At 35.5% G+C, this 19045-nt stretch overlaps 2 protein-coding genes across 8 annotated transcripts; one reads left to right on the forward strand and one right to left on the reverse strand.

Moving 5' to 3' along the window:
- Positions 1 to 361: 361 nt before the first annotated feature.
- On the forward strand, positions 362 to 10139 carry LOC129791003 (protein diaphanous). 7 transcript variants are annotated; one of them, XR_008750653.1, is made up of 7 exons: positions 374 to 980; positions 1235 to 1727; positions 3060 to 3819; positions 3903 to 4268; positions 4800 to 5639; positions 7433 to 8042; positions 8194 to 10139. XR_008750653.1 is itself a non-coding variant. In XM_055828878.1 (7 exons), the coding sequence occupies exons 1-6, from the start codon at positions 698 to 700 to the stop codon at positions 7886 to 7888; spliced, it is 3198 nt and encodes a 1065-aa protein (XP_055684853.1). In that variant the 5' UTR covers positions 374 to 697; the 3' UTR covers positions 7889 to 7893; positions 8194 to 10139. The 7 variants fall into 7 exon arrangements, 5 of the variants coding, with proteins under 5 accessions (XP_055684850.1, XP_055684853.1, XP_055684854.1 ...); XR_008750654.1 differs by having other exon boundaries at positions 9826 to 10139; XM_055828878.1 differs by having other exon boundaries at positions 7433 to 7893.
- Positions 9960 to 16017, reverse strand: LOC129791004 (apoptosis inhibitor 5 homolog). The gene is made up of 7 exons (XM_055828880.1): positions 15719 to 16017; positions 15336 to 15647; positions 15081 to 15254; positions 14814 to 15017; positions 14342 to 14745; positions 14088 to 14268; positions 9960 to 11096 (listed from the first exon to the last, which is right to left on the reverse strand). Exons 1-7 carry the CDS (start codon positions 15785 to 15787, stop codon positions 10845 to 10847), a joined length of 1596 nt encoding a protein of 531 aa, XP_055684855.1. The 5' UTR covers positions 15788 to 16017; the 3' UTR covers positions 9960 to 10844.
- Positions 16018 to 19045: the final 3028 nt, after the last annotated feature.

Genomic DNA, 19045 nt, shown 5'->3' on the forward strand with positions numbered 1-19045 from the left:
CAGCAAATCAATAAAAAATTGGATTTAAAAATATATTACACAAGATTTGAATACGACCGTTGCAAACAGTGATTCTGGCTGTTAGAATCAGGATTTGATTCTGAATTCATATTCGGATTCGTTGGGTACGTTGGGTAGAAAATGTATTTTTACTATTTTTACATGGAACAGATTTCTGCGATTTCTGTATAAAAACCTCGATAAAAACGACCAAATTCATAATCATTTTTTTTTTAACAAGTACACAGAAAAAAGTAAAAATAACGTTGCGTGAAAAAAAGCTTCAAGTAGAATATTTTACACGTGTATGTAGAAAAAAACAATCAAGTCAGCCTGGAACGGAATGGGTTAACAACACTGCGATTGACAGTTTGATGACATCATGACTGTTGGTGATGTTTGATTGTGTAAAAAAACAGTGCGAAAAACGCGAAAAATGCCCAAAAACTCCCGAAGATCGCACGGAAAATAGTTTAATTGTGTAATAATGTGCCTGAGTGTTGCCCCAAGCATCCCGTCACTGTAGTGCCGTGGCCCCCGTGAGTGTTTGGGCGAGGTCCCCCGTGTGTTGAAGAATTTTTCTGCACCTGCAACAAGTGCCACGAAAGGTGATCCGTGCTGTTTTGGGCGGGTGAAGGTGGTGTGAAGACAAAGTGAGTGGACTGGAGCGATAGGACGTTAGATAAGAGTGTGCACAATGTCACGGCACGATCGTGGCAAACCCAGCGGCATCATGGACACCCTCTTTGGGCGTCCAAAGTTGCGCGGGAAGACAGGAAGCGCCAATGGGCGCCCAATCTCGGAGCCAGAGGGTGATTTGCAACAACTCACGGCTGAGGTGTACCGCATGACGACCGATGAGATCACCCACAAGTTCCTCGACATTCTCGAGGACATGAACATACCCAAGGACAAGAGACAGCCCCTGCTGCTGAAGAGTGTGGAAGAGAAACGAGAGATGATTCTCATGCACACCAAGGGTACGAAAGATGATCTTCTCTCCTTTTTTGCCTCTAATTTGATAAACCTTGGATGTTTTCTTATCAATTTTTATTTCTCTTTATCTTTTGCATTTTTGAATGATGTTAACAAACTACTACATCTTGTTGTACAAAATGTTTAACGCCTCTTATTGCGAGATTGTTCATTGATAAAGTTTTGACGCATTGTCTTGTCCCTTGTTGGGGGAGGTTTCAGCATAATAATCTAACAATTTTCTTGTTTATTTATTTAGGAAAGGCTTCCACGGAGAATAGAACTCACTCCCGGTTCGAGAAGCCGCGTGACTACATTGACTACCTGCGTGATCGTGAGCATCACATCCACAAAATTCACGCGTGCGTGGAAAACTTGAGGGTGGCTCTTACGAGTAATCCAATAAGTTGGATTAAGGAATTCGGGGAGGAGGGAATCGATGAAATTGTGAGCCTTTGGCGAGACTTTAAGCCCCAGAAGTGGTTCGAGAAGACCGAGTACGAGTGCATTCGCTGCCTGAAGGCTATCCTCAACAATACATGGGGTCTGAATGCCATCATTGGACCGCAGCAGCATGCCGCCGTCCTCCTCCTGGCACAATGCCTCGATCCCCGGAAACCCCACACAATGAGCGAAGCTGTAAAACTCCTCGCTGGTCTGTGCCTTATCCCCGAACGCAATGGCTACGATAAAGTTCTCAGGGCCATCACGAATGCAGCAGCTACAGTGGACAAGACGGGCGAACGATTCCGGTGAGTTGTTCCCCACAATCTCATTCGCATCTCCCACCGAGATTATCATGCGCACCCACTCTGAGTGACCTATTTTTGTGCAAAAAAAAATTGAGAGATGATGCCTTGAGAAAATCTCCCCGCGCGCACGGGAATATTTATGTCAATGATCTCATAAATTGGTCAATTTCTGAGAAATTTTCGTGGGTTTGACTTTCACTTTCGTGCGCGTCTCTTTATCTAATCACACGATGCAGAAATCACACCCAAAAAACAACTAAATATCTCGCTAAATATTTAAATAATAACTGATATCGCATTTTTTCGCAAATCAAGCAGATTTTTGCAGCGATGTTTTGGGTCGTAACGCAAATTGCGTAAAAACGTTACACAGAAAAATTCCATAAATACACTGAGAGAAATAATAATGCAATTGTAACTAGAATTGTTTTTTTTTATTAATTTAAAATAAAGCAGAATTTAGGATTTTTTTAGGGTTTTGAAGGATGCAAATATGCGGATTTTTTTTTCTATTTCCAGTTCGTATCAAGAAATAGAAAAAAAAACTAATAAAAAATCGAAAAAGAATGTTTATTCAAGATGGTGGTAGTTTTTTGATATCTTTTTTTAACCCTTGAAGGATCAATATTTTTAACTTCAAAACTTTAATCTTAATTTTCTTCCAAAAAGAAAATGGTTTTCCAAGATTTGTTTTGACGATCTTAAAGAAATTTTGAAATAAATTTTAGTTCTATGGCTATTAAAAAAGTTGAATTGGCCACGGTGGCCAGCAAAGTCCCGCAAAGGCCTAAAAATGTCTTTAAAATATTTTTTTCAAGTTTTCTTTTGACAAAATTGAAATAATTCAACTTCCGTACACACAGTTAAAGATTTTATCACGAAAAATTCAATAAATTTTAATTTTGTGACGATTTAAAATAATCTAATTGGTCATGGTGGCCAGCAAAGTCCTCCAATGGTTAAAGAAATCATACGCCAAACAGCATTACAATACACGAGAATTATTTGTAATTACCTACAACTTATCTAATGAGTTTCAAGCTGTTTGGCGTTTCAATGATCGGATTTCCCTCTTCATCAGGTCCTGAATTATAGGAAAATCTTTATTTTTTGTACTTTTTTATCGTTTTGATGAAGATTGAAATCAATAAGACAAAGAAATTAAATATCAACCCTTAACTGTATAAAAAATCAACAAATTCTCACTTTTAATATCATTTAAATCTCTGAGAAATTTATAAGAAAACTCTCAGATAATCTTCTCTTTAGAATTTCCATAATTTTGTCTCCAATAAAAATACAAAGAAGACAAAAAAATCGTTGAATTTCCAGATGGATCGTGGAAGGGCTCTTTGTGGAGCACGACGCCAATGAGACGAAGCGTGATTTGTGCTATTTGTGTCTCATGTTCCTCAATACAATCCTCAATTCTCCGGATCTCAATTTCCGGCTCCATTTGCGCTGCGAGATCATGCGCACGGGGCTGTATGAGCGCCTCGAGCTACTCGGTGATATCGTTGAGAGTAGCAATATGGAGAGCCTGAAGAAGCACTACAAGATCTTCAATGATGCCCGCGAGGATGATTCGGAAGAATTCAGTCAACGCTTCGACAATGTCCGCCTTGAGTTGGACGACATGAATGATTGCTATGAGCTTGTTAAGAATATCGTTTCGGACACATCGGCCGAACCCTACTTCCTCTCAATCCTCCAGCATTTGCTCTTCATTCGCGACGACCACGAATACCGTCCGGCGTATTTTCAGCTAATTGAGGAGTGTGTGTCGCAAATTGTCTTCTTCAAGAATGGCTGTGATCCGAATTTCAAGAGTCGCGACTTCCACATTAATGTGGACATGCTGCTCGATGATCAGGTGGAGAAGTCCAAGCAGAAGGATCAGAAGCGCAATGAGGAGTATGAGAAGAAGATTGAGGCACTCGAGACGGCTAAGCAGGAAGCGGAAGCGCATGCGGCGACACTCATGGAGAAGATTAAGGCATTCGAGGAGACGGGAGTTGTGCCGGTGGTCACAAATAAACTGCCTGACATTAAAATTCCGCCTCCTCCGCCACTTCCAGGGCAGAAGCAGCAGGTAAGGGTCCAAGTCCAAGTAGATGATTTTTATTTCAGTGTAGGGAATTTGTTTAAATTGTTGGGATTTTTTCATCTGTAAAGGGTGGTCCTCCGCCTCCACCTCCCCCACCTGGGAAAATTGGTGGAGGTCCTCCACCGCCGCCTCCGCCACCTGGTATGGGACCCCCTCCGCCGCCACCACCCCCAGGTATGGGACCACCACCCCCACCCATGGGTGGTATTGGACTTCCGCCACCCGCAAAAGCTCCGCTCGTGCTGCCCCATGGGTTGAAGCCGAAGAAAAAGTGGGACGTCGATGGTCCCATCAAGAGGGCCAATTGGCAGGTGATTACCCCCACGAGAATGTCAGAGAAGGCCTTCTGGGTCAAGTGCAAAGAGGATCGTCTCGCTTCCGATGATATCTTCATGGGACTCTCGAGTAAATTCACCTCCAAACCCATTCGCAAGGTGAGAATTCAAAACGTTTCTGTTACTTGATCTTGTGTCCAACTATTCTTGACATTGTTTATAACACAATGAATGCACATTGCATAGCTCTTACGGATCATATTTTCAATCTTTATTCATTGTGAATTCTTTGGAAGACATGCTGTGAGTCATAGTGAGATCACAGTGTGGTCTCTCACTGAGACAAGTAACTGGGAAAAATATTAATAAAAATTAATTTATGATCTATCGATCGCTGATCTTTGCATTAGACGCGTCTCTCTCTGTTCTTCTAATTATTAAAAATAATAATGATCTACTTTGTTCAATTGCATAATACCGCGAGAGAAAATAAATATAAATCAATCAACAAGTTGTGAGATCTTCCAAAGATTGCGAGAGTTGTAAACAAAATCTATTTTTATCGTGATCGTGACTTTTACGAAGTTCATTCATCGTTTGTTAGTTTTTTGGGGGGAAATGTGAAGCCATAAGAATCATTAAAAAGACATTTTCTTGACAAAATAATGAATTTCAAATTATCCCGTGTAGATGGACAAGGATACAATGGACAAGGCACCAACAACGAAAAAGAATGTCGTGGATTTGCGCGTACTCGATGGGAAATCAGCCCAAAATATCGCCATCCTCTTGGGGGGTTCCCTCAAGCATTTGTCCTACGATCAGATAAAACTCTGCCTTTTGCGCTGCGATACATCAATTCTCACGTCAAATATTCTCCAGCAATTAATTCAATACCTTCCGCCGCCTGATCAATTGAAACGTCTGCAGGATCTCAAGAATAAGAATGAAGAGCTCACAGGAGTGGAGGATTTTGCAGCAACAATTGGAGAAATAAAGCGACTTAGCCCTCGTCTGCACAGCCTCAATTTCCGCCTGCAATTCAATGATATGGTACAGGATGTGAAACCGGACATTGTAGCGGGTACAGCTGCATGTGAGGAGGTGAAGGAGAGTGCCAAGTTTGCCAAAATTCTCGAATTGATTCTCCTCATGGGGAACTACATGAATTCCGGGACGAAGAATGAGCAAGCATTTGGCTTTGAGATGAGTTTCCTCACAAAGTTGAGTAGCACAAAAGACTATGAGAATAAACAGACTCTGCTGCATTTTGTCGTTGATGTGGTAGAGAAGAAATTCCCAGATGCATTGGCACTGGATAAGGATCTATCGCATGTGGATAAGGCAAGTCGTGTGAGTATGGAGAATATCCAGAAGACAATGCGGCAGATGAATGCGTCGCTGAAGAATCTCGATTCGGACTTGACCAACAATAAATTGCCACAGAATGAAGATGATAAATTTAGCGAAGTTATGGGACAATTTGCGCAGGATTGTCGAAAGACTGTGGAAGTGTTGGGGAAGATGCAGGTTAGTTGAATTTTTTTTTCAAGAAGTCAAGACTAGAGCTGAAAGCAAAATTGGGCAATTTCATGTAAAATTATTTGTTTACATGATTTTTACATTTTACATGCAAAAAGCGTGTAAAGTATACAAAAATGTAAAAAAGATGTAAAGAATTTGTAAAAAACAATATTTGAGAGAGAAATGAGCGGAAAAACCTAAAGTTTGATTTTTCTATGAAGTAATTAACAAAGTCTTTAAATCAAAAAGTTGTTTTAATTGAACGGAAAAATTAATTTGTAAAAAGTTTGTCAATTTTATTAAAATGTTTTTAATTTCTTAATATGTATGCAAAATTACTGATTGGTCAGAAACTTAAGTGGGAAATCATCTTTTAAATGAAACCCGTTACAATAGTTTTTAAAAAAAAATCTTAAAATAAGAAACTTAGATCAATATTAATATGTAGAAATTTCCTTTTTGTAAAGAAATCGATAAAATATCCTTGATTTCATTCTATTGATGTTTTTAAAGCCCACTAAATGATTTTGAAATGGATATTTTTCGTATTTCGATAAAAAATACTTTTATAACGCGTTTATTTGAGATGGAAACTTGTATATTTTTTCATGGAGGAAACGCATCTTTTAACACTTGGAGGACCCAACATTTGGCACAACGCGGAGGATCAAATTGGTAATAAGTACCAGTTGATAAAATATGCTCAATAATTAATTATTAATCAGTTTATTGAACAAGGATCGAAAGTTTCACTAATTCTTGATCTTCTTCATGCATTCCTTCATCTAATTACTTAATATTTAATTGAGAAAATCGTCACTGAAAAAAAATTGCGTAGAATCGATGCAAAATTGCCAATTCAAACGACTTTTTTAGCTACAATTTTACATAATTTATTATTGCGCCTAAATAATCACAAACTTTGATTCTTTAAGTAACTTTTTAATCACTTCCGGCAATAAAATTAGTCCACATTAATGATTTTTACCGAGGAAAAGTGAACAAGAGTACTTTATTTGGGAAATATGGGGAAACATAACCTCAAAACCACGGCAAAAATGTATGGGAATTTGACTGGTAGTTATTACCAATTTGATCCTCCGCGTTGGATTCTGACTTTGACCTCAATTATCTTCCAAAGAAAAGACTTTTCTCGAGATTTTCTTTCTGCTATCTTAAAGTAATTAAAATTCCCTACACATAGATGCTAAATTCATCGAGATAAGTCCAATAGATTTTATTCTGTGACGATTTTAAGGTTTCAATTGGTACCAATTACCAGTAAAGTCCTCCGAGTGTTAAAGGTAAAGTGTACATAAATGCGCCATATTAAGAATTTTGAATATAGAAAAGAATGGGTCAAAAAAAAGGGAATGAGTTCAGTTTCAACAAATTTTCTCCTTTATAATGGAGCTGAAAACAATTTTTACAAAAACTAGAAATAAACTTTCCCATAAAAGTATGAGAATTTACGAACCTTTTACAAATTAATTTTATTTGTATTTTATAAAACATTTGAATAACGTTAATAAAATCATAAATGCATAAAAATTTACTTTACAATTTTGTCTCTGATTAAGATTATTTTGTGTCTGAATAAATAAAATAACTTTTTACATAATTTTACAAAATAATTACATTTTTTTTTCAATTAAAGAAATATTTTGCTACCATTATTTTTCTTTACATTAGTTATGTAAAATTAAAATGTAAAGAAAAAAGCATGTAAAATGTAAAAATGTAAACAAACCGCCCAACCCTGGTTGAAAGTAATAGTGAATTTAAAAAAAAATTTTTAGGTCCACATGGAATCCTTATTCCGCGATCTCGCCGACTATTACACTTTTGATCCGGCCAAGTATACCATGGAGGAGTTCTTTGCGGACATAAAAACCTTCAAGGATGCCTTTCTGCAGGCACATGCAGACAATTTGCGTATCCGGGAGGAGGAGGAGAAGGCACGACGGGTGCGAGAGGCGCGTGAACAAGCAGCCCTCGATGCACAGGAACGAAAGATGCGACAGCAAGCTGTTGTGGACATTGACAATCCGCAGACACAAGAGGGTGTCATGGATAGTCTGTTAGAGGCCCTACAGACGGGCTCGGCCTTTGGGAATCGCGATCAACGGCGAAAACGTGGCCCGAGGCCCGCTGGAGCCGAGCGACGAGCACAACTCAGTCGAAGTCGTTCCCGGACGCGCGTGGCGCCCGGACCACTCATCACACGCGAAATGCTCAATGATGTCCTCAAGTGATCCAGGTCAGTGTCGCCCCTCTATGTTTTTCATATCATTCCACGCGTGCTCCCTACACGACCACGCAGCACATCTTCCACATTTCATCCGTCTTCTCCCGACGGTTGTACTTACAATGTATTGTTATCTCTTTCGGGGAGTCTGTGCCATCAAAGTGAGGGTTTTTTCTTTTTTTTCGAAACTACTTCAATACGAAAATACTTTTTTTTTTATATAATAAGTTTGAGTTTAAAAAACTCACAAATTATTTTTCGAAAAAAAAATGCATTTAATCTGGAAAAGTTGAAAGTGTAATTTTTTTGCAGAAGATTCGCGAAGGAATCTAATTGAAGAAGAGCAATGATAGACTTAAAATTGTGCCTAAATAATTGGTATTTGAGCTTTATCCTCTAAAAGGGACCATACGCAATGTAAGTGATGGTGTGAAAATATTTTTTTAAAAGTGAATTTTTGGACTCTTTAAAATAAAATTTAAAAAGTATTAATAAGAATTTGCGCTTAATTGCAGTGGAGCTATTCCACGATTTTCCTATTGAAAAACAACGATAAAAAAAAAGAACTAACAGTATAATCATTTTTATTTTTATTGGTTTATTGGACGCTTATTTAAATCTTTTTAACTGAGCTATTGTAAAAAAAAAATGTTAGGGGAGGATGGAGCAAAATAGAGATATATTTTTTATATTATAAATACATTTTTGAATATAAAAGCTAAAGAGACATTTATCTTGAACATTTCCTTATGCCTATTAGTCCGATTAGCCCTTGTCTCCCATAAATTGATACCTTTACTGTATTCAGAATAGATTTATGCCATATGACTCCACCAGAGTTTAAGAGCATCTGAGTAGAGTTTTAACTACTTAAGTGCATTAAGTTTGTACTGAATTTAATCGCAGCTAAAAGGAGGTTATTCAGTCACATATGGGAGTTACCCTAGGGCGTGTAAACAATTTTGACCTCCGTGATCTGTTAGAGAATCAAAAATGATAATAAATCGCAAAAAAACTTACCACCAAAAGTCCAGCGAAGATTTCATACAAAATGCAAGAAAATGGGCGGCCATTACCAATTTTATCCTCTTTGAATGTTTCAAAACGTTCGTATTGATGTTTCGTAGCGACAAATTCATCTAAGAAACATTAATGCGAATGTTTTGAAACATTTAAAGGAACTAAATTGATAATGGCCGCCAATTGTTAGGCATTTTGTATGAAATCATTGTTGAACTTTTTTCTGTGAAAAGTAGATTTTTTTTTCTTGCCATTTCTTATCTTTTTTTTCTGATTCTCTAAAAGTTCATGCGGGTCAAAATTGTTTTTTCTCGACCTAATGGTTTCCCACATGTAACTGAATAGTCTCCTTTTCATGTTAAAATATCAATGAACAAGAAGAAATAGAAGTTCTCTGTGATTGTTAGTAGACTGATTAGACTGGTCATTTGCTTATTTCTTGTTCGGCTCTACTGGTGTAGCTTCAGTGCAAAGTTGTTTTAAATGGAATAAAATTGCTTATTCCCAAGCCCTACGTGAATATCTTATTCCCAACTATGTCTTTTGAATTAAGAGAAAAAACTTTAATAAAAAAATATTTAATTCTTTTCAAAGATTCTTTCCCTTATTTTACTCCATTCTCCCCTTGAATTAATCAATAAGGAATATCATTAAACTAAATGTAAAAAAAAACGTAGTAAATATATTTTTATACTGCTCTTAAAATTAAAAAATAAATAAATGACTGAAAAATTAATAAATTCGCAGCAATAAATAAAAGAAGGATTTTCTTCTGAATTTTTATTGATTCAGAAAATTCAATCAAGCCTAAATGAATAAAAATCAACACAAACACTCCACAACAGAGATTTATTTCACGAATATTCTGCAACAAAAACAGCTTCAACATTTCCAGAAAATCAAATTGAGCATTTCCGCCCCCAGTCGTGCACTACAACCAAAAAAAAAAAAAACAAATCACACGTCCTTTCCCCACAAAACCGCCAAAATTTGCAGAAAAGTCTTCCAGAAGTGAATCAAAAGCAACAAAAACACTGCAGTCAATTGAAAACACATAATTCTTTTCGTATCATGGTTTTTATTGTAGTAAGTTTTATTTTTTTATTAGAATGAGAACGATAAAACGAATATAAGGAGAGAACCTTTTTTTTTGCGAAAATGTGTAATTTACATCAAATATTGTAATGATTTAGCTATTATACTATATTATTAAATACATTAAAGTTTTTTTTTAAAGACTTCTTTTTTTCTGAATTACTTTCTGCATCAAAGAAAAAAAAACTTTGTGACATTTCTACTTGGATTTTCATTTTCAGAGGGTTGGGAGGGGGTTTTATTGCTGTTTTTTGCGAGTCTGAAAATTTCAAAAATGTTATTTTATATCATTAATTTCATAAACATCACTACAAGTAATTAGTATTAATATATACGATGTAAGTTCCAAGGGAACATGTTAATCCTTCAGCTTCACATCCCGCGGGAAACTTGCCCAGAGGAAATGTTCATTCTGAAAAGAAAGCTTTTATTTACAGAGAAAATGAAAAGAAATTTCCGTCCAAAGCTCCACAAAAGCTGCTCTTCGCTTCTTCCTGAAAATTAAAATTCATTAAGTTAAAACTTATTCTAGAAAAAAATCAGCAAATTCTGGCTCCGCCAAGTGCATTGAAGAACAAAAACATCATCCTGTGAAAAATGCTTAATAAGAATGTCCATTTTTTTTGTGTTGAAATACATACGGCATTCTGCAAACCGATCTTAACACACTTCAATCGTCCACTAAATGATTTACCCGAAGAATTAAAAAAAAAGTACCCAGTTTAGACATTGTTCTCCCTTCCGGTTTTGAGCACAGAATACATATTTCTTCCTTTCCGGCATTTTCCCACCCCCACGGTCAACACTTTTTCTTCGTTTTTATTTTGTTGGTGTTTTTCTTCTTCATTTTACTTCCACTTCCCTCCTGGACGATTCATCCTACGCCCCATTGGGCCACCACCACCTCCTTGACGTTGTCCACCGTAGCCCCTCATGCGCCCCGAATACTTTCCCGATGGTGGAGTATACATCTTCTGCGTGCCATTTGCATTATTCCGTGGCTTCTTACTATCAATACCACCACCACCACCACCTGACTTGTGGTCAAAAGTAATGGGAGCATGACGCTTTGTTGCTGCTGCCTCCCTTTGAACTACCTCCTGTTGTGAGAATAAAAATAAATTCACCGATAAGCAAAAAAAAAACATATCGTAAATCTCCTCACAAAAATTCGTAATCACTTCGTCGAAATAAGTGGGAGAGTGTGATTGCGATTACGTGTTATCGCCAAAGCAAATTTTATGATTTACTAATCGTAATGAATGCAGTAATAAATCAGACAATTTTGTAAACACACGCCTGGGATATAGTAGGGTCAACAATCACATGACAAGCAATTAGCAATGATGTGGGAATTAATAAAACAAATGTTGCTTGACAAATGGTAAATAAAGGGGTCTGTTGAAGGAATTTTTATCATTGTGAGTTGACATTGCTGAAATTCCACTGATTTGTATTGAAAAATAAACAAATTTTAATAATTTTTCATCCTAATTAAAATTCTTTGAAAATTAAAGAAAAAAATACTAAATTTTGCACAAAGTTTTCCTTGAATTCCTCTATTAATTCAAATTAAGGAGCTTTTGAACGAAAATTAGTTTTTAATTTGGCCTAAAAAAGGGGCTATTCTTAAAATATATTTTTAATAGTAATATGTTTCGATAGTTCCTGAATAGTTTAACACTTGGAGGACCCAACATTTGGTACAATGCGGAGAATAAAATTAGTTACTAAGTACCAACTGATAAAACAATTAATTATTAATCAGTTTTTTGAACGAGGATCGATAGTTTCACTAATTCCTGATCCCCTTCAGGCAGTCCTGCACCGAATTACTAAATATTTAATTGATAAAATCATCACCAAAAAAAAATTACGTAGAATTAATACAAAATTGCCAATTCAAACGACTTTTTTAGCTGCAGTTTTGCTTAATTTATTATTGCGCCTAAATCATCTCAAACTTTGATTCGTCAAGTAACTTTTTAGTCACTTCCGGCAATAAAATTAGTCCACATTAATGATTTTCACCGGGGAAAAGTAAACAAGAAAGCAAGTACCAGTAATGTCCTCCAAGTGTTAACCCATCCTCACTTTTTGTATGATATATCATACGCAAAATTGGTTATTTTTGTTTAATTTTTATGACGCGAATTCGCAAAAATTTCCTTCCGGGTTAGTGTTTTCCACTTTTATAAACCCTTAACTCTTTATATTAATTTTCCTGGGTGTCAAAAACATAAAATAATATTATTTTTTGACAAAAATCTAAGTGTATCCAATTGCAATGTTGTCCGGGAACCAAAATGTGTGTATTTTAAGTGACAATTTCCTTTTTCTCTGCAATATTTTGTGCAAAATCACTTATTTATTAATAAAACTTTGTGAATTAACCAAAATATCCGTCTCCGACCGCAAATTATTTAATTATTTTGCGCGATAAACATCTGTGTATGATATATCATACGTTGGTTGAATTGAGGTACTTTTTAGGTTATAGTGCGAGTTTATTTCTGTGAGGGAAGATCTAAGGGTTTGGGAATAAATATTAAGATTGCAGTGAAAAGGAATGCCAGGAAGTGTTAAATCAGATACATCGTAAGTATTAAGAAGTACCTCACACCAGGAAATATAGAAATTATAGCGAAAATCTTGATTTTTGTAGGTCTGAGAACGAAGAAGGATAGCACATCCGGCTCTGTCCGGAGACTTGTCAGCATGCTCACAAGAAGTATCCGTCCTAGAGCAAAACATGCAACATGAGGTGGTTATTTTACTTCCTGGCTAAGCATCTATTAGCGATGAGGATAACTGTGGTAATCACGACAAGTTCAGTTTCTATATTCTTAGAGCTAGAACTCTACAAGAACGCGGTGAGTTGATTGTGAAACCCAAGGATTGGAGCTCTATTGAATCAATTTAATTAATTCTGGTCCAAAATCTAGCCAGAATACTTAATTTCAGCATAAATTATGTAATTTATGCATTTAAATAAATTAAAGTCTTTGTTTCAACACTGAGAAAAAATTGAATTTTTTCAACCCCCTTTCGTTAAACGTATGATATATCATACGGTGTCTACCGACGCCCCCATGGGGGCTAAAAATTTTTTTTTCAGGAATTATATTTCTTATAGGCTTATTAGTCAAATTCTATAAAATGAAGGTCCTAGGTACAGAAGATCTATGACCTCGTTAGCATGGGTTAAAATCGCAAGGATTGATCTGGGGTGATTCAGAGAATTAGTAAAATCGAAAAACGAAGTATTAAATTATAAGATAAAACGATTTTACACTAAAATAATCATTTCTTAACTCGAAATTATTTTTTTAATTAAAATGAATTTTTGGGCCCTAAAGAACATAAAGAAAATCAAGAAAATAATATTAAAGTCTATTAAATCTTTTTGATGCTTTAGGATAAATCCTTCCGATTGCGTCAGCCAAGGGACGGTAGGTCAACCCAAACACATCCTTTCAATTTTAGGGGTCAGAGCTATTAAATCGATCGAAAAGCGAAAGATAAAAAATGTAGACAAGCATTTCTTGAGTATTCACTTTCTTTGAATATTTTAATACCGAATTTGGGAAAAATTCACTTAAACCATGATTAGAGATAAACTACATTTTAATCGTTTTCATATCAGTTTTAACCGATCAATAAATAATTCTATGAAAATGATTAAAATACTGTTCTAAAACTATTTTCATTTCTTAAATTTCATTTCTTCTTTCATTTCACGTCTTATGATAAAGAAAATTCCTTCAAACTTAAATTCAATTAAAATCAGTTTAACTTGATGATTTTTTTTACTAAATGACATTATGGCCAATCCCTTAATATTCTAAAAATTAAAATGTATTCATCACACAAATCCCACTAAATTTAAAACTTAAAATAGCGGAGACAGGGAATGAAAAAAAAAACAGACAAGGGTCCAGGAAAGGCTCAAAGTATCTTATTTCCCAACAATGTAGAGAAAAGCAATTTTTCTTTATTGGGAAATATCATATTTGGAGCTTTTTCTGCACTTTTGTTTGACTTTTTTAGCCCAAATATCTCCTCTTTTGCAATATTCTCAAAATTCTTACCTTTTTCTCAATCCACGACAGCGTGATCTTGGTCTTGAAACTCGGTGGTGAGTGGAAGAGATCCCTAATTAGGGCACTTATATTGTTAGTTGTCCTCAATGCAGTCAACTTTATCTTTTTCTCCTCAGAATTGTCGTCCTCTTTCTTATCCTTCATGGATTCCTGTAGTCTTTTGATGTACCTACGGCAAAATAAATTGATTAGGAAACCTATTACCTAAAAACCAAAGAAGAGTTATAAGAGCAAAGACTCACCCTTGAGTTCCACGGGCTAAATATTGCAAGCGTGCTCTGAAGTCCTTTAACTTCTCCGGATCATCGCTGAAGGTGAAGAATTCCAGTCCGTGCTTCCCGAGACTATGGAGGGCATACAGAAGGCATTCCACGTGTGAGAATTGGAATGATGGGCTCACGCTGAGAACATCTGTGTCGTCCATCGGTGGAAGTGGAAGAAATTCCATCAAAACAGTGAAGATTGCTTCGATGCGCTGTGGGCCATCATCCAGGGCACCGCAATGGGTGCACATCTCAGCGAAGACTTTGAGAATCCGCAAATGAACTTGAGATTGATCTTCAGCTGCTGAAATTACGCTCCATGTGTTAATGGGGAGAAGCTTGTCGCAGATAAACTTGATGAATGGCGTAGATTCGATTTGGCTCTGTTGAAAAAGGAGGGAAGGTTATTCGTTAGCAAAAAGCTCTGTGGAAAAAAAAGTAAATAACTTACGGAGAAATAGGGAAGAGCGTGAGTAGCACATTGGATGAATCTCTCAATGGTTTCATCCTCAAGGGTTACGGGGTCAATTTCAGCTCCCAATTCGGCTTGTTCAACAGCTAAATTCACCAACTCCGCATGTCCAGTAACGGTTTTTCCCATTTTCGTACTCCCTAAGATTGTCATGATGGTGTGGAATTCATCAGAAGTCACATCCTGGAAAGAATTTAATGCTTTTTATTACAAATTTCGTGGACTTCATAAAGATATCCTTCCTACCTGAAGAATCTTCTTCAGTTCAGCCGTTAGATATTCCTCAATCTCCTTCGTGTAGACATCTGGGCTGTAGTTTCTGAACTTTTGCTGGATAAACTTGAAGCATTTCTCTCTGGTTTGTTCGTCTCCCGTGACAATTTGGCTTATAACTCCAGTTAACGTTAGTTTGGCATCATACTACAATACAAACAAGTAGAGAAAAAAAACATCCGGAAAATAAACTTTCAAATCTTTTGCGGAAAGGAAAGCTCAACAAACCTTTGCCAGCGTCTGAAGAGAGAAGTAAACCACGGCAAGTTCTGTCCCATCGAGGAAGAGAAGTTGCGCAAGACTATCGGCGATCTTTGGGATATTCTCCTTTGTGTCCTTGCAGAGTTGCGGCAAATCCTTAATAGCTTGCCGCCGAATTTGGGGATCTGAATCCTCACAGAGGTCCAACTGACGATCTATTGCAAGCTCCTGAAGTGACGGGAAGTGTTTGAAGAACTTCCCAATGAATTGCGATGCGAGAATCTTCTCCTTTGAGGAACCTTTTACAGCATCCAGGATCTCAATGTAGAGATCTTCATGCTAAACAAAATACATTTCACATCAGTTTCCTTTCCTCACTTTCACATAAATAGCAATGCCGGGATACTTACCTCCAGGATCTTGCTCCCCGCTCCATTTAAAATCTCGTAATTTTGATAGAGTTTTTCAACTTTATCCATTTTCCGGGCGTTTGTTTGGTCAATGCGTCACAATAAAATAACCTCACTTTTGGGTGATGGTAGAAAATTGTCCTTTACGGTGATTTTTAAAAAGTATAATGAAAAATTTACAATCTCACGATTTTATTTGGAGGCAAAACTGTTCCTTTCACTCTGAAATCCTTCAGGAAAATAATTTATTTTCCTTAAAAACCGAATTTTTTTTTTTTTTTTTTTTTTTTTTTTTTATTTTAAAGCTTTACGGCCCCAGCCTTTTCAAGCCACAAGGCCAAACGTCATTTGACGTCTACACACAATATACATATACTCTTATATTACTAGTTTGTTTGAATTTGAATTTTTGTCGTTGGTTTAATTTGTTCTGGATTTGTTTACTCTTATTTAGGATAGAGTATTATCCTGTTCTATAAGGATGTATCATACCATAATAATATATGGTAAAGTTGTACATTCTTATTGTTACTTATAATATATGAGTGAGTTTGTTTGTGTTTAAATGTCTATGTTGTTTTCCTTGGTGAACTCGTAGATTTCTATCAATTTGTTTGTCTTGTTCTCTTTGAGTATGCTCTGGAGGTCTGGGGCGTTGGTGATAGATTTGTACTTCCTTCTTGAGATATCATAATGTTGGGACAGCTGTCTGGCCCTTGTATTCTTCTAATAAGATGTTTTATTGTGTTTTTTTCATGTTCTAATCTAGTTGGCATTTCTCCTACGTCTGCTAACATAGATGTTATTGGTGTGGATTTTGTATATCCCATTACGATTCTGAGGGCTTTATTTTTAACTATTTGTAAAATATTTTTTTCTAATAGATTTTCCTTGTGATCCCATACTACTGGTGCAGCATAGTTGATTCTGGAGTTGATTAGAGATTTATATATCATAATTAATGATTTTGGATGGGCTCCTCCCCTGCTTCTGCTAAAGATTTTAAGGAGATTTGTGTATTTCTCACATTGTGCTTTTATTTCTTTTTTGTGGATTTTGAAATTAAGCTGTTTGTCTATATATACTCCTAGTATTTTGTGGTATCTTTCTTCTTTTATTTTTATATTGTTAATTTTTATTTCACCTTTATTTTTATTTGTGTTGTCGAATTGTATGAATTTGCATTTGTTTGGGTTTAGTTCTAGATCTAGTTTTTTCAGTTCTGTATTGAGTGTTTCGCATAATTTATTTGCGTTTTGGTATAGTTTAGTGTTGTTTTTTCCTGAGACTATTAGTGTTATATCGTCTGCGAATTGTAATAGTTTGCAATCTGTTGAGTTAATTTTGTGTAGATTTATGGTATATAAGTTAAATAGTGTTGGGCTTAGTATGCTACCTTGCGGTAGCCCTGTGCTTGTTAATATGGTTTCTGTATAGCTTTCTTCGTCTATTATTATTTCTCTGTTATTGAGTAGGTGTTCGAGCCAGTTTGTTATTTCTGTGGGAAAATTAAGTTCTCTTAGTTTTTTAATTAGTGTTTCAATGTTTACGTTATCGAATGCTTTACTAATATCTGTTATTATAGCTATGCTTTTCATGCCTCTTTTATTATTTTCTTTGATGGTATTTGTTAGATTAAGTAAGTAGTCTGTTGTGTTTCTGTTTTTTCTGAATCCATATGTATTATTTGGTAGTATTTTGTTGTTATATACTAAGTTATTTATTTTGTTTATTAGTATTTTATGAAAATTTTTTGCTAGTACATTGAGGAGTGCTATTGGCCTATAGCTTGCAATGTCCGTTTCATCTTTTTTTGGTTTTAGTATAGGTATTATTTTTGATTTTTTCCAACTGTTAGGAACTATTTGTTCTCTCCATGTCTTGTTATATATATTTGTTATGGCTTTAATGTTTTCGTCCGATAATTTTTTCATCATTTCATGTGAGATTCCGTTTATGCCTGGGGTAGTATTTTTGTTTGATTTTATTATTTCTTTTACTTCTTCAAATGAGCAAAAATCATAGTCTATATCTATAGATTGAGTTGTTACCGTTTTGTATTCTTCTTCTATGAAGTTATGTTCTATAAAGTCTATTCCTTGTTCCTTAGTTTCTATAATGTTGTTTCTTCTTTTAATCTTTTTATTGTTAAATCTATTTATTTTCTCCCATATTTCTAAAGGGCTACTCCCTGGATTTATACTCTCTATAAAAGTAATCCATGCTTTCTTCTTTGATTTCTTTATTTCTAGCTTAAGTCTAGCTGTTATTTTTCTAAGTTCTTTAGCCGTGTAATCTGTTTTGTGTTTTTTGTACAGTTTGAATTTTTCTTTTTTTATTTTCCACAGTCTTCCTATTTCTTCAGTCCACCAATATTTTGGTATATATTTGTCATTATTATCTTTGAATGTTTTAATGTTATTGAGTATTATTTTCTTTATTTCTCCTTCGATTTCTTCTGCTGTTGTACATTCGTTTAGATTTAGGTTGTTTTTTAGTTGTATTTTTATTTCGCTTAAGTCTAATTTAGTCTTAAGTTTCCCTTGTAAATTCTGTCTTTCTACACTAATGTTTATATCTATAGGGAAATGGTCTGATCCTATTTCTGTTTCGTTTACATTCCATTGAACTTTATCTATTAGGTTGGGGGATATTAGAGTTAAGTCTATAGCTGATGTTGTGTTGCGATGACTGCTGTAGTGGGTGTGTTGTCCGTCATTGATGCATATTAGGTTTGATAATGAGATTAGTTCAGCTATTAAGACGCCTCTTCCGTTGTTTATTGAGTTGTTTTCCCACATATCATGTCTTGCGTTAAAATCACCACCTAGAATCACATTGTTTTTGTTCACTAGCTCATTTAAAAGTTTTCCTAGTTTTTCTTTTATGTCTTTATTTCTAGTTTGGGGTGGGATATAAATTGAGATCAAAGTATAGTCTTTATTTTCTTTTTTTATTTGCACTTCTATAACTTCTAGAGGTTCTAGATCACTTCTCACTTTGCTTTTGCTTATTATTTTGTTGTTTATAAGTATACCTACACCTCCGTATCCGTTTTCGCGGCTGTGGAGGTGTTTCCTGAATCCTGCTATATTAATTTTTGATTTTTTGTTTGTCCATATTTCACTTAATAAGGCACATTCGATTTTATTTTCGTTTATGTACTGTTCTAGTAGTGATTTGTTTGATTTTAGGCTTCTTATATTAATTTGTGTTATTTTCATTGGTTAGATTCTGTGTTAGGTTCACTCATTGTGGCTGTAGTGCGTTAGATTGTCTTCCAACGCGTCTCGGATGTACTCGATTGTTTCTTCGAATGTAGTTCCT

The sequence above is a fragment of the Lutzomyia longipalpis genome, chromosome 2 (genome assembly GCF_024334085.1).
Source record: "Lutzomyia longipalpis isolate SR_M1_2022 chromosome 2, ASM2433408v1".
Taxonomy (NCBI): Eukaryota; Metazoa; Arthropoda; class Insecta; order Diptera; family Psychodidae; genus Lutzomyia; species Lutzomyia longipalpis.

Excerpts from the sequence above, each read along its gene's own strand:
- LOC129791004 (XM_055828880.1), bottom strand. The coding sequence starts at position 15,787 with ATGGATAAAGTTGAAAAACTCTATCAAAATTACGAGATTTTAAATGGA. Across the intron at positions 15,648-15,718 it reads CGGGGAGCAAGATCCTGGAG|CATGAAGATCTCTACATTGA; the intron begins GTAAGTATCCCG and ends TATTTTGTTTAG. Across the intron at positions 15,018-15,080 it reads AACTGAAGAAGATTCTTCAG|GATGTGACTTCTGATGAATT; the intron begins GTAGGAAGGATA and ends AATTCTTTCCAG.
- LOC129791003 (XM_055828875.1), top strand. The coding sequence starts at position 698 with ATGTCACGGCACGATCGTGGCAAACCCAGCGGCATCATGGACACCCTC. Across the intron at positions 1,728-3,059 it reads AAGACGGGCGAACGATTCCG|ATGGATCGTGGAAGGGCTCT; the intron begins GTGAGTTGTTCC and ends TTGAATTTCCAG. Across the intron at positions 4,269-4,799 it reads CCTCCAAACCCATTCGCAAG|ATGGACAAGGATACAATGGA; the intron begins GTGAGAATTCAA and ends TATCCCGTGTAG.